This window comes from Morone saxatilis, unplaced genomic scaffold (genome assembly GCF_004916995.1).
Source record: "Morone saxatilis isolate NCDOM2014 unplaced genomic scaffold, NCSU_SB_2.0 Contig1, whole genome shotgun sequence".
NCBI classification, from domain to species: domain Eukaryota; kingdom Metazoa; phylum Chordata; class Actinopteri; family Moronidae; genus Morone; species Morone saxatilis.
In genome coordinates this window covers 17,728,098-17,743,643 of record NW_023339651.1, presented here as the reverse complement: position 1 = coordinate 17,743,643, position 15,546 = coordinate 17,728,098, and the positions used below count along the sequence as shown (strand labels likewise).

The 15,546-nt window shown below is 37.9% G+C and overlaps 1 protein-coding gene across 1 annotated transcript in view; it reads left to right on the top strand.

Moving 5' to 3' along the window:
• The window catches only part of LOC118334266 (ryanodine receptor 2-like), a gene marked incomplete in the record, with an annotated part of 114,618 nt that overhangs the window by 86,531 nt on the left and 12,541 nt on the right, over positions 1 to 15,546 (top strand). Inside the window, 14 exon segments of the mRNA XM_035670117.1 lie at positions 2,839 to 2,919; positions 3,320 to 3,408; positions 4,969 to 5,097; positions 5,510 to 5,614; positions 6,326 to 6,407; positions 7,894 to 8,052; positions 8,179 to 8,333; positions 9,020 to 9,235; positions 9,337 to 9,609; positions 10,340 to 10,546; positions 10,648 to 10,953; positions 12,690 to 12,760; positions 13,335 to 13,485; positions 13,854 to 13,940. Of these exon segments, the coding sequence (XP_035526010.1) occupies positions 2,839 to 2,919; positions 3,320 to 3,408; positions 4,969 to 5,097; positions 5,510 to 5,614; positions 6,326 to 6,407; positions 7,894 to 8,052; positions 8,179 to 8,333; positions 9,020 to 9,235; positions 9,337 to 9,609; positions 10,340 to 10,546; positions 10,648 to 10,953; positions 12,690 to 12,760; positions 13,335 to 13,485; positions 13,854 to 13,940 (2,111 nt within the window).

Here is a 15,546-nt window from a genome sequence, read left to right as displayed (position 1 = left end):
TGAGATAACTTCTGGTAAATTGGCGCTAAACAAATAAAATTGAATTGAATTGAATTGAATTATGTGATAATATTCAGTAATAGTGAGAGTGCCACCTAGTTATACTTTTATGTATATCTCCCAGCAGATTGACCAGATCCAGCTGAAATTCTGTCAGCGGTCCCTTAGAACGATGACGATGACATCTTATGAATCTTAAGAATTTTTGTCGAACCATGTTGCCATGGCGACGTGGCAAAAATCAGCTTTTCTGTTAACATTTGAACACTTTTGGGGGGCTAAACATGGCCAAAAACTCATGAAACGTTGCACAAAATTCAGTCGGGGCTAACGCTAACGTATTGTCTTGGTCCCACAGATGGGCATCGCAAAATGGCTTCGCCACGCTTCCCAGAATCAGCCCCCTAGACACGTACGACCGACATGTAAGAAAATCGGTGTGTGTGTCATGATCGGACAAGCAAAAAAGCCTCTTGGACCCATAACCCAAACACAACAGGAAGTCGGCCATTTTGAATTTCGTGGTAATTTTTTGCACACGTTGTATTTGAACAAACTCCTCCTAGGGAATTTATCGGATCAACTTCAAATTTTATCAGGGCAATCTAAAGACATTAATGATTAAAAGTTGTGCAATTTACAACATTCCATCGTGCCTGTGGCATGGCGTCCAATTTTGATGATTCGCCATTAAAAAGGAAGTTGTCATAACTTCAGTGTACATGATCCGATCTCAATGAAACATGTTTGATAAGAGTCCCGCCCTGAACACGTCTATGTGATAATATTCAGTAATAGTGAGAGTGCCACCTACTGGCAACAGGAAGTAAGCACTGCGTGGCGATTTTGATCTGATTTATGTGAAATTTTAATGTTGTGGTCCGCATGTGTTATGACGGCAAGTGACGTGGCCGCAGCACACCCCGAGTTGCGTGGAGTGTGAGGGCCTGTTCATCTCTGCTTGCAGCTTTAATTATTATTATTACATTATACAACTCAAGGTTAAAGAAAAGATACTCAAATTCAAAAAATAAAATAGATTATGATATAGTTATAAATGTACACATATACATACATGTGAAATAATTCTGCACTGCATCTTTAAATCTGCATTTGAGGGAATGTTAACAGCAGCAGCAACATAGTGATGATAATATGGTTTTATCTTCACATGAAAAGAAACAGATCTTTTATGGGCTAGGCCAATTTTTTTCCAATTGACTGGATTTAGAAGATTTTAACCCTGGCAATGGCTGCGCTTTCAGATGCTGCAACTGAAAGGCTAGCTCCTTCAAACTTCTGTTTTTGTTCTAATCTGTTTTCAGTTTTATTGCTGCCAAGGATCATCGATGTAAACACAGTTTCTTTTTATGTGAAGATTAAAACAGATTATCATTTCTGTCTTGTTGCTGCTGTTTACATTCATCCAGATGCAAATTCAAAAGATACACTAAGGAATTGTCTACATATATAAATATCTGTATACATTGATTGAATGTATTTGTGTTGTATAATAATAATCCTTTGTCTTGATTCCTTGAAATATGACAAAAAGTTATTTTTATAAAAATTAGCTGTTGCAGCTTTAAGACCTGGACGACATGGCTGCAAAGAGGGATGTGTGGGCCACCGTACATTGGGTGGGTCATAGGGTGGCTTGAGCCGATCCCAGCAGTGAGAAGCAGGGTGCACACTGGACAGATGGATGAATCCTGGATGTTAATGCTTTGAGGCAACAGTAGTTTCTAGCAGTTATTATGTAGTATGCTTATTGTTAAATTAACTTGTTATTACAAAGTGCCACGTAATAACAATTCTGATATATTTTTAGTGGTCAGATCAATTTTTGTTTTGCATTACAACTTTACATCAGCAAAATTAGCACAAATTCCGGCACAAATTTGGGCCATATGTAAAACTAAACCTCTGATATCCTGGTGGGACTGATCTATAGATAAAAAAATATTGCTTTGATACTAAATTGCCTGCATTGAAAAGGAAAAGTGCACTTTCAGTCTTGTTTCATACCTAAAGATTTTCCTCCCTCAGCCCAGTTCAGTTTGTTGTCATACTGTATTGTTATTGTATACGTTATTGTGTGATGCATCATCTTCCTTTCTCTGACCTTCTTTGCCTTTTGCATTTCATGATTCAAAGCAGCATTTTAGCATAGTCAGAGCAGCTGTCCTGAACTTACTCAATGTATTTGTAATCTATGCAGAATCTATGTATTAATTAATTACTTGATATATTCGTTAATTAATTCATTCATTCATTCATTCATTCATTCATTCATTTATTTATTTACCAGAGACAGTGCACATGACTGTAAATCTAGAATCTGCAAGCAGCAACCATGTTTTCTTCAAACCAAACCAACTTTGACAAAACATAAAGTGTCTAAATCCAGTCCTGACTGTAAAATGCTGCAGTTTAAAAACCAGTCCACTTCGGTGCTGTGGCTGCCCACCACTCATCCAGTGTGTCTGTTTGTGCGTTTGTGTTAGGTAAGAATGGTGTATGACCATGCACCTTTTACTGACTGAAGGAAAACACTGGATATTTCCAGTTAGCACCATCTCTTTTTAATAATTCTTCACTCTCCATCTTCTTGTCTGCCTATCCCTTTCCTATATGTTATCTGCTTTTGTCTCCTCTGTTCTGACTTTATTTGTGTATGTGTGTCTGTATATATGAATGTGTGTGTGCATTCTTGTGTATGTTTGCACATGCCTGTGATCTTGTGTGTACGTTTGTGCATACCTATGTATGTGCTTGTGCATATGTGTGTCTGCGTATGTGTGTGTGTGTGTGTGTGTGTTTCTTCTCTCTGGCCAGGTGAGAAGGTCATGCAGGATGATGAGTTCACCTGTGACCTTTTCCGCTTCCTGCAGCTGCTCTGTGAGGGACACAACTCAGGTGTGTGTGCTTACTGAGTTCTCTGGTCCTTACTGATTTGATAGGAATATCAATAAGCATCTAAATTTTGTGTAAATTTAGTAATGATTTGCTGAGAGTGTTTTTAGGTCTTAATCAGTCAAGTAGTATTGCACTAAATTTTTTATGTGAAACCACTGGTTTCAGCAGAGAATTTGAGTGTAAGTGTTAGACTACTGGCAACCAAGAGAATTAATGCAGATTTACTCAGGCGATGACTCCTCATACCATAAGCTTTCCTCTATGTAGATTACATACTGATGTCCGAGGCATAATATAAAATGTCATGCAATATTTTACTAAATTGTTACTACTACTGTATTCATTCACTTGAACACATACCAAATACAACATTGCATTATTTTGCGATATCCTGTTTCAGACTTCCAGAACTACTTGAGGACGCAAACAGGGAACAATACAACCGTTAACATCATTATCTCTACTGTTGACTATCTTCTCAGAGTACAGGTTTGCTCCATTTGTTCACTTCTACTGGTTCATAAGGGACAAATTCGAAGTTGAAACTAAAATGAAATTAGTCTTCACTGAGTCATATAGTCCTTATACAGTTGTGACCATTCCCATTCAGTGGAATTTGAGTTTCTGGGAGGAATTTTGAGGAATTGTTTGTTAAGAGACCTTCACTGTAAACCTAAGACACTCAACAAATACTTTTATCCTTTACACTGTAAAAAAAAACAACACAAAAAAACCAATTGTTTGCAAAACTAAATTTTTTTCTAAAGAAGAAAAATGTATTATTATTATAAGTTTTTTTTTTTTAAATTTAAGAGTTTGAGTTTTTACAGTGTACTAGCCTAAGCCTAGTCTGGAAGGAAATCTTTTTTATTGTATTAGTTTTGGCAGTTTTTTACAGTTACAGTTTAAGCAGGCGTATTTGCAGAGATACAGCATCAAGTATAGTCCAACCCCCATTAAAGTATTACTTACAAACATTACTTAACATAGTAACAATGAGCACATCCCCCAGTGTAAAAAATATACAGTAGCAGGCACTGTTCCTTCCATGCACACCATTGTATTGTTGTATTGTCTTACAGAGCCACCATCTGGCTTATTTTGGACTAGCTGTTTTTACCGTTTTGCACACTTGCAGTTAAGCTATGCAGTTTATAATGTTCACTTTATCATCAGTGGTTTTGAAAATAGTTGGAATGTCCCTTGAACTAAAGCAAATATGTTCCTGCTTTTTAATGAGAAAGTGAAAGACTGGATTTTCTCTTTTTTCCTTCTGCTTGTTATTGTTTTACTAACTTTAATAATTCTATAGTTTACCAATACATTCTGTTCCACACAGTATTCTACTCATTGCAGTACTGCTGTTACCGCATGATTTAGTATTGGAGTTCAGCAGCTTGATAGAAGTCGGGACGAACGATAACTTCAGTCTGTTTGATTTGCACTTTCTGGCTTTTTCTAGTGCTCTTAATGGCATTTCCAAAAATCCACCGGACCTAGATGAAAAAAACAAACAATCATTGTCATTTCCAGGGATGTAATGTAATTTGTTTACTGTATTTAACTACCTGGGAATGAGACTCAACAATTGTTAGCTCTGATTGGTTGTTTTTGTTCAGATGCGCAAATGCTAGTGTGCATTTTTGGTCAGGCTTAGAGGTAGCCATAAAGAAGCAGAACTTTATCGTCTGCAAAAAAGCAGTAATGTAATCCAAAAATCAGCATATAGGACATTCTTCACTTCTCAGCTGCATTCTAACTCCAGGCATTATTGAATCTAGGCTCGGATTGATTGCTTTTGTTTAGGCCCAGTGGATTCTTGCAAATGCCATTAGGAGTGCTACAACAAGTCAGAGGAACCTGCTTTTTTCACAGATTATCTCATTTACTACTGTCAGGATATAGTGGAATATTCAGCAAATATGACAAAAAATGAATAAAAATTACCTACTGTAGCTTTCAACTGTTAAGACACTATCTTGTATTTACTCATAGTTAATCTTTCTAATTCTTGTCTTCTTTTCCCCTCCTCTGCTTACTCTCCCTCAGGAGTCTATCAGTGATTTCTACTGGTATTATTCTGGGAAAGATGTTATTGATGAGCAGGGCCAGAGGAATTTCTCCAAAGCAATAAATGTTGCCAAGCAGGTTTTCAATACACTCACAGAGTACATCCAGGTATGAGAAGGCACTGCAGTTAGAATGAACTGACACCTAGTTGTCAGGGCATTCTCAAAAGTTGTTGAAAAGGTCAGAATTGAGGCTGTTCAACAGTCATAATTATTCAGTAGTAATAATTAGAAGTAATTTTCACCGCAGTGAGTTGTTGCTTTATTCAAATGCTAAAATTAAGTAAGGCAGAAAGATTCCTTACTTTTGATAATAAATATTTATAGTCACTGTTAAAATAAGAAAGGGATTGTGTTTTTACTTTGTAGGGTAATGGACAGCTTTTAAGGCAATATGACACAACAGAGATATTCTGCAATATCTTTAGGCTGTAACTGTAGCAAATACCTATTTAAATGTAGGAAATCTGCTGAGTAAAGGTAATTGTTGGTGATTGTGATTTGTACTGATGATGGTGTAGGGTCCATGTACTGGCAACCAGCAGAGTTTGGCCCATAGTCGATTGTGGGACGCTGTGGTGGGGTTTCTACATGTCTTCGCTCATATGCAAATGAAATTATCTCAGGTGAGTGTAGGAGGACTCACTGCCACTGGGAGCAAAACAGCATTACACACAGACACGACAGTCCGCTGACAGATGTCCCTTTATTCTGGAGGGCTCACACACTGTAACACAAATATAAAACTCTTTTTGTACTATGTGCCTCTGTGGTTGTCCCGCTCTGGCATGTGTCCCTTTATAGTTCCACAGTTAAACAAAAGAATATTTCTTTTTCCTTAATCTCTTTTTTTCTTTTATTTTTAAGTTCTGTCTTTACTGCGTTGCTGTTTGCACAATGAAACATTTTTACATTCTACAACTGTTTAATGCATTCTGATTACTACATATATTGTATCATTTTGTGGGGCCAAGAAAACCCTCAAATGGACTGTTGAGCCTGTCTGTACTCATGCAGCTTTGTAGCTGTCATCTAGTATTTCAGTATTTCAAAACCTTTAATCTAGGTCAGAATGATACAGATTTTGGTAAATGGTAAATGGACCTGTACTTGTATAGCGCCTTTCTAGTCTTCCGACTTAAGAAGTATTACAATACAAACACTACACTTTCTGAAAGCAATTGACTCACAGTCATGAAGACATCCCAGTCTCAAAGAACATATGCATTATCAATGTAAGAAACCTTTTGGCAGTAGTTCTTTCTGAAATGGTTAAATAAAGTGTAGATGGCTAGGAAATTTGTAACACATCTAACTCTTTCTTTTTTTCACCATAGGACTCCAGTCAGATTGAGTTACTGAAGGAATTGATGGATCTGCAGAAGGATATGGTGGTCATGCTGCTTTCTATGCTAGAGGGTAGGTTTGCTTTCATGAGTACATCAGTATTAAACATTAAAGCAGGGATGTCCTCCTGAAAGAGCTGATAGAATGACATAGTCAAAGTTATCACCAGGGTATTTTCACTCTTTATTGACAATCATTAAATCTTAAAAAATTGCAGTGTGGTTGTAAAAATGTTTTGCCATGTGTTAAAAAAGCACTGGTATCAGTGCATGGACATGCAGCTGAGGATATGAGTTTTGTCCAACAAAATCAACAGTGACAACAGTAGGAAGAGATCAACAAACAGTTCAAAAACTAAAAAGAATTATCTTTCCAAAACAAGCTAACTGGTTCTACTAAATCAGTGTGGCTGTATTTTTTGAGAAATCCCATAGTGATTTCAGAGAACACGGTCAAGCATGGCACGGTGGTTAGCATTGTCATCTCATAGCAAGAAGGTTCAGGGTTCAATGGTGAACTGGATCAGGGCCTTTCTGTGTGCAGTTTGCATGTTCTTACTGTGTTTTCTCTTGTTTCCCTTACAATCAAAACATGTATGTAAGGTTAATTCTCCAGTCAGTCCCTACTGGCTCAGATCTGGAATTGGTCCCCAGGTGCTGCACAGTGGCTGCCCACTGCTCCTAGTACTGAGGATGGGTCAAAAGCAGAGAATAATCCAAGAAACAGTAAAGCATAATTTAATAAGAACCCATGGTGACACTTGTGTCACAAACACATTAAATGTCCTTGAATATTCCATATACAGCTTTATGCTTGACCTTAAGTCCCTAAGTGACATATACAAAACATCCTGGTGTGGTGGTCATATGACAGTCATGTGACTGTGACAGGAAGTGTCCTCTCCAAAATGTGGGTGTGACTGAAATGACAGAAATGAAGGAAGTAGCTAAATTCAAAAAGCTTGTTTTTTCTTACTGAGGTAAGTTTAAACCCATTGAACAATTCTAATGCTTTAAAAGTCTGCCCTGTATTGTATTTAACCTGTTCTCACCATATTTCCTGAAAAATAATTCAAACCGGTTACGAAAATATATACGTCACAAGCGGGCTTTTAACCTTCAAGTCGTCATGGAAAACCTGATGTGACGTCTTTGTCACAAGAACAAAAAAGGTAATCACGGCACTCAATTCATTTCTGTTCAATTATTTTCAAATTAATATGTGCCCTGTTGTTCAATTTAAAGTATATTTGAAGAAATACAAACAAAAAAGAATCTCAAATTATTTAGGTATTAATAAAATATTTATTTACCATAAACGGCCAATGTGACTTATATGTCACATCGCAGATCTTTGACATTCAAAAATAAACAATCAGAAATGTGTTCTATGAGTTCCACTTGGTCTGTGGTATATCCCCCATAATTTTCCTTCAAGGAGAAATGGGTCTGGGTTCTTAGCATTGCAAATAATTTTACAAAGGCTTTGTGTAAATGGTTACAATGTCTCATGTTTTGTTGTGGTTTCAAGAGAGTTCCAATATTGTAATTGTTCTAAGGTAATGTGGTGAATGGGACCATTGGGAAGCAGATGGTGGACATGCTAGTGGAGTCCTCCAACAACGTTGAGATGATCCTCAAGTTCTTTGACATGTTCCTCAAACTGAAAGACCTGACCTCCTCAGACGCCTTTAAGGAGTATGACCCTGACGGAAAAGGCAAGGCTGTCAACATAGTTGCTTTCATCATGTCATGTCATGGAAACATCAGAATCATTTCAATGTTTTCCAGAGTGACATTGACCAAGCTTCTGATTATTTATGCATTTATAAATGTACTTACAGGTGTCATCTCCAAGAGAGACTTCCATAAGGCCATGGAGAGCCACAAACACTACACCCAGTCTGAGACAGAGTTCCTGCTCTCCTGTGCTGAGACTGATGAGAATGAACTCCTGGACTATGAGGAATTTGTGGAGCGTTTTCATGAGCCAGCCAAGGTAAATGCCTTGATGTTTCCAAATCTAAAAAGGGCCTTAAATTGCTACATTTAAACCACTCAGAATGATTAAAATCTTTTTTTAGAGAACTGTTTCGAGGGGGTTTAGTAAAAGAGCTTTCTTTCTTATTCTATTTCTATGTCTTTGTTTCATTATTCCTCTGCATTTCCATTATTTGGACAGAATAAAGTACTTGATTTTTTTTTTTAGCAATATCAGAGTAGAAGTGGCAATTTGGTACAATTCTTTGTAATTTTTTCTATTTCTTGCTTAATGTGGCGCACACACTATACGGGGAAGCCAGTTGAGGCATTCCTTGGTTTTGGTCTTATTGATCGGCAGCTCAGTCAGACACTAATTAATCCCTTTGTTTCACTGGTTTTCTGGAGCATAAAAATGACCCTACTTAGAGTAAAGTGGGATAAGAAGTCTTGACTTTGTTTCTAAGCTTAATTGATGACATAGTAGTTGAATTTCAAAATGTAGAACCTTTTTTACTCATTTGATTCCTATCAAAGTGTTTAAAAACTGTCTCTGCATTATGTATCTGAAAGTAATGTTTTGAGAAATCATTCTGGTGCCATCCTTGGGGCCTCGTTTATCACAGGATTTTAGAGGTTGAGTGGTTCTGAACCTATATAGTGAGGAACATGCTGAAAAGGAAACTGTTTAAACTGTTTCAAAAGGACATTGGCTTTAATGTGGCGGTTTTGCTGACCAACCTGTCGGAGCACATGCCTCATGACACCCGGCTGCAGACCTTCCTGGAGCTCGCAGAGAGTGTCCTCAACTACTTCCAACCCTATCTGGGCCGTATAGAGATTATGGGCAGCGCCAAGCGCATTGAGAGGGTCTACTTTGAGATCAGCGAGTCCAGTCGAACACAGTGGGAGAAACCTCAGGTAAAGATGGTGCAGCATATGAATCAGTTAGCAGAAAGTCACTTGAAGGGGGCAACACCGGATTTGGTTACAGTGTTTTCATGTATTTATCTTATGCCCAGGTCAAAGAATCCAAGCGTCAGTTCATCTTTGATGTGGTGAATGAGGGAGGGGAGAAGGAAAAGATGGAGCTGTTTGTGAATTTCTGCGAGGACACCATCTTTGAAATGCAGCTGGCGGCTAAGATGTCTGATGCTGGTGAGCGATCAGCAGTCAAAGAGGAGAGTGAGCGGGAGAAGCCAGACGAGGAAAGCGCTGAGATGGGCTTCTTCTCTGTCACCACTGTCCGCATGGCACTGTTAGCGCTGCAATACAATGTCATGCTGCTCATAAAGGTAAGAGCACACCCAACACCAAACACATCTGACAATTTAAAAAGGTGTGGGGGTTGTTTTGGAGCATTTTAAAGAAATAGTTGAAATTCTTTTGAAAATATAAATATTTGTTGTTTTTTTTCAAAAGTGCAATTCAAGGTGATTTCAGTGTCCAAACTATATGTATAAAATTTGGCGTGCATACTGAGTGGGACTAATGAAGTTTATGTTTTTTCTGATGTTTGAGTTAAAGTGAATGGAGTTTATGATATTGCGCCACTACTCTTCAATGGTGAAGACAAGAATACATCTTTGGTGAATGACCCTCATGCATGAATCATCATACATCAGTAATAGCCTGATTTTAGGCATGAACCGCGGTCATGAAGATACAGAAAATCTCACTCTCAAGAAGAAAGCTAATGAGCGCACTTGGCACTTGGCCATAACTTGGTACGATTCTTCAAATAGTCTGAATTTTGACTTTTTTGAACTAACAGGTATCTGAGTGAGAGAATTGCACAAAACTACTAATATGGTTTGCAATATTAGATTGTGCAATGTCCCAAGGTCTCAAAGATATTTGTTGTGGTTTAACTAAGTTAACTAAATTAAGTGTAGGTTGTTCATGAAACTAGATGCACCGATGCTGTCAAATAAATATTGGGCATTGAACAGTCCTTAACATAAAGCAGTAACATCATCAGTACCACTGAACAGTCAATTCACCTATATATTTCTCTGTTTTCAGGTCCTGTCCATGAAGAGTTTGAAGAAGCAGATGAAGAAGATAAAGAACATGACAGTGAAGGACATGGTGACCACCCTAGTGTCCTTCTACTGGTCAGTATTGCTGGGCCTTCTACACATGGCATTCAGTGTTGCCCGAGGATTTTGCCGAATATTCTACAACACTTTCATGGGAGGCAATCTGGTGGAGGGGGCCAAGACCATAAAGGTTACTATACATAAGAATATAGCAGTGTATCCACAGGTCATTAAAACAGACTGAATATTGTAAAAGTTGCTACTAAATACATGAAGTGTCTCCATCCCCAGGTGTCAGAACTGCTGGCCAACATGCCTGACCCCACCCAGGATGAGGTGCGGGGTGAAGGAGAGGACAGAGAGAAAATACCTTCTGACCGAAGCTCCCCAAAGGAGGACCTGGCTGACCTGGCTGTCAACACCAGTGAGACAGAGCTGCTGTCAGATATTTTTGGCCTAGACTTAAGAAGAGAGGGGGGACAGTACAAGATCACACCACATAACCCCAACGCCAGCCTGACTGAACTGCTCAACTCCCCGGTTCCTTCGACAACCCCACCCACAGCAACCCCACCTGAGCTCAGACGAACATATCAGGTGAGTCTAAGACTACGTTCACGCTGTAGGCACAAGTGACCCACATCAAAAAAGTTTGCTCATATGTGACTGAGATCTGTGTTTTTTCATGAAAGTGTGAACAGCAGAAATCACATGGAATCTGATCTTTCAGTTCTGATTTGGGTCACTTTTATATGTAGTCCAAATCAGATACAGGTACATTTAACAAATAATGTAAACAGCCAAACAAAAGAAATCAGATCAGCACTTGACCGCTAAGGCTTGCAGTGTGAACTTAACCTGTAATCTTTTTTTTTCTTTTCATTATTGCTTTCTTTCTTTCCAGTCTTTTTTTAAATTCTGTCTATTTTAAAATAGTCAAATCAAGGATCAGTTATTTAGGATTGGTCACTGGAAACCATCTAAACCATCACTATTGCCATCAATTGTACCAAAATAACATCTGTGTCATAGAAACACGGAAACTGTAGAGTCTATAGCCATGCTAGCAGCTTTGTGAAGCTGTACTTAGGCACAGATGCTGATGTTAAATTGTAATTTGATTGTACTTGTATAGCGCCTTACTTGTCTTCTGACCACTCAAAGTGCTTTACACTACATGCCACATTCACCCATTCATACAGTGATGGCAAAGCCCATCCCAAACAAAAACTAATACTTATTTAGAGATTACATTTTTTGGTTTTGGCTCCTTGACATTACAGCAACAACAGTTAAAAAGAAAGAGAAAGAAATAATATAATAAAAATAATGTGCTGTGAGTGCCAGGTGTTGTGTGTGTGATCCTAGTGGTCCAGACCTTCATCATGGTTGGGGTGGTTAGGGTCTCTGATGATCCTATGGGCTTAACCATACCTGTCAGCATTCCTGTTTCTCCTGTATTTAAAGGCCATCTCTTTTATTACCACCAACTTTATTATGGGCAGTTGCTATGTTCAAGCAGGTGTGCCACCTACAGTAACATAAGAGCTGTTGTCAAAATGTCAGGGCAGGATGGTATCCCACCTAAAAAAAAGAAAAATACACCTGCAAAGTCTCTGAACAGTTTGCATTTACAGTTTGCTTTTACTGGAAGCAACACATGCATACTCATGGACACGGTAAGTAGAGAGAGAGAGAGAGAGAGAGAGAGAGAGAGAGAGCTCCTGTAGATGAGAAAACAAGAGGGGGAAAATATGTATTATTGTTAATTGCTTTGGCAACAACATGTTTCTGTTCATGCCAATAAAGGTCTTTGAATTGAATTGAGTGCGAGAATATGGGCAGAAGTGTTGACATGATATGAGAACTTTCTTTGATCATGAAGCCTATGTGGCTGTACAATTCTGTGGTTTATCAATAAACTGTATGTACCACACTGCAGACTGGAGCTTGTATATGCGCTGTCTCCTCTTCTGAAATGTGTGTATCTTCTCACATTATTATACTGTATTCCCGTTTGGCCGTCGTGATTTCTCTGTGGACATCATCAGATATTTGGTCATAAACCAAAGATGATTGCACTACAGGAAAAGTCAGAGGATCCTAAATGATATTACAATTTGTCCTTCAAACCAGTGAGAAGAGCACATAGAAAAAAGAAATACAGTAATCCCCCATATTAGATTATGAAATGATTCTTGAACTTCATCAGAAAACTGTTCATGTAGGATTAGTCATAAGAAGAAACTGAGTGAGAAAATGTTGCTAATATGGCTAAAATACACTTTCCAATAAACTGGCTTGTTTGTCTGTTTGTGTGTTTTCTGTTTCAGTCGAAGAGCTTTTCCTCAGATGAGAAGGAAGCAACAACAGAGACAGAATGTGAACCGGAGAAAACATCAGAGTATGTATACATTTTGTTATGCAGTCTGTTTACTACAACAGACATTGTAACAGTCCAGACAAAAACACACTATGTATGGATAGTGGAGACATAAAAGTACAGTACAGGTGGTATACAGGCAAGAAATGCCAGAAACCACAACCTGAGACTTACAACCTGACATCACTACTTATTGTATTGTTTATTAAAGGGAAGAATCTAATGACTAGTGGTCAGAGCCAGCATAAAATCACTATTCACTCACTGTTTTGACCAGAAGATCCACTTACTAGCTTTTTCCATGGTACTCAGCAGACAGTGTTATCTCAGCTGTTGCATATGCTAAATACCTATTTTTTTTTACTAAATTTGCTATTTATTTTTTGTTTATTTTAAAAATCATTACTTGGTGTATAAACAGAAGGGGGTTTCATAGCAATGGCAATTCCTTTGATTAATAGCTTGGTATTATAACATCATAGTGTGTAACACCTGCCTGAGCTTCAATTAGACCACGAAAATCTCAAAATACAGTAAAATAAGGAAAGCCACAGTGAAGCGGTATTATAGAATATGTATTGTTTTGTAATTTCAGTGGTGGACATGTAGAGAAACAAGAGAAACAACAGAAGAATGACAAGATGAAGCCAAAAGTGAGAAGGCATCACACATCAAAGTCTGATGAACCTGATCTACAGGAGTCTGCCTTCTTGAAGAAGATCATAGCCTACCAGAGGAAACTACTGGTACAGGGACTTTTTCTGCCCACTTGTTTCAATGGTGCTGGTCAACTCTCTCTGTCAACGTAGTGTATTCCAGTCCAACTGTAAACATATTCACACACTGTGTGGTGTGGACCGCAATTCTGGAGCAGTTGATTTATTTAAAGCTCCTGTAGGTCATTTTTATAAAAATCATATTTGCTGAAACGTTGACAGTAGTACATGAGACAGATTATCTGTAAAAAATAAAATAAAATAAAAAATAAATCATGTTCCTCCGGCTTAAAGTTTTAGAAAACGCAACAATATTATAAAACGATACTGCAGCTTAACTGCTCCACCTGTAACATCCAGAAACACATTAGTAGTTCCATTTTCTTTGTCCCCTGCAGAACTACTTTGCCAGGAACTTCTACAACATGAGGATGCTGGCGCTGTTTGTTGCCTTTGCAATCAACTTCATCCTCCTATTCTATAAGGTACTGGTACACAACGGATGTTGCTACCATTTACTAAAATTCCTGATTTCACTGTAGCTTTTCTAAAAAAATGTCATGCATGTTGTGGCTTTTTTAGATGATTTTTTGCAATGAAATTGCCAGGGAAAATAAACATTGCAAAAACAGTTTGTTTTTTTAGTAATTTAATATAAAATCAAGGCCACTTGTTCCAGTGAGGATAAAATCAAATTAGTTGACGTAACGTTTTTTTTTCTATGATTCATAGAACTTGGAGGAAACTACAACGATTTCTTTGTGGAAAGGTTGCTGTATTGGGACAAGTCACCCAACTTTTCCAGTTCCCTACAGAGCTTGTTAGGAATTTTCAGCTCTAGATCTTTTTAACAGCAGTCATTTTCATGTCAAAAAACCTGCTGTGGAAAAGTTCTATGGTTTTGGTTTAACTTTACTATTTTGGTTTAAGCAGTGCCGTGGAGTTTGTCATTCATCCAAATACCGGATGTTGATGGAGCAGGTCTCTATAAAGTTGTGGACACAGACACATTTCGGACATTAGTCAGGAGCAGCCTTCCTTTTCTCCCAGGGGTGTGGCTGTAAGAGAAGTAAATCCTGAATAAGTGGCACTTTGGTTTAGTTGTGTATTCTGAGATACACTCCCATACAAGATGCCTGACTTGAAGGTAGCAGCAAAAATCTAATTGGGGAGGGTGGTATTTAGTATGAAACTGAAAAATTGTTTTATCAAAGTGGGGAGACGTCAGGCTAATCATCACAAGGGGATCCCCATTGCCAGAAAGTAAGAGCCCTCACATTTGCAGCCCAATAATATTCCCTGAACACAGGGAGGCCACCCTTTTTTATATTCTTCTGTAAGTGGTCTTGGGGGGAGTTTATTGGCCCAAACAAATGAAAGAATAGCAGAATCCAGTTGTTTAAAGAAGAACATAAATTAATTTATTTATCATGTCACATTAAGAAATTAATGTTCAGTAAATGTTTAGGGTTTCTGGAAATCTTATGCCCAAGGTAGATACAATTGGTGTTCACTAATTTAAAGATTTCATATTATTTCCCAGTGGCATGGACTCACTTTTATCCCAGTTATTTGTATAGCCTGACAATTTACTAAATTATGTAATGTAGTTCAGAAAGTTGAGAACTGATACTACTGGATCCGTTAAACAAATCAATAAATCTTCAGCATATAAATTAACCTGGGTGACCTCTTACAGTTGCAAGAGGTTCTAAAGCAATATCAAAAAGGATCAAAAGGTTGTGATTTTTCTATATTAATGAGAATAGAAGATACAGCATTAGTGTACATTATTTTGACCCACTCTATAAAGTTTCCCCCAAACCCAAATAGCTTCAATCCTTCAAACATATAGGGTCATTCGATCTGATCAAATGCCTTTTAAGCATCAAGATGGCAGGCTGTATGTCTTCTTCATGAGCTGAATAGAACAGACGAACATTACTAAATGAAAGTCTACCTGCTATAATATATCCAGTCTGATCAGGATTTACAATTGTTGAGATATGCTTACCAGTTTTGTAGCTAAGACCTTAGTTATTATCTTCTGGTCACAATTCAGAAGAGCAATGGGTCTTTAATTTGCAGGGT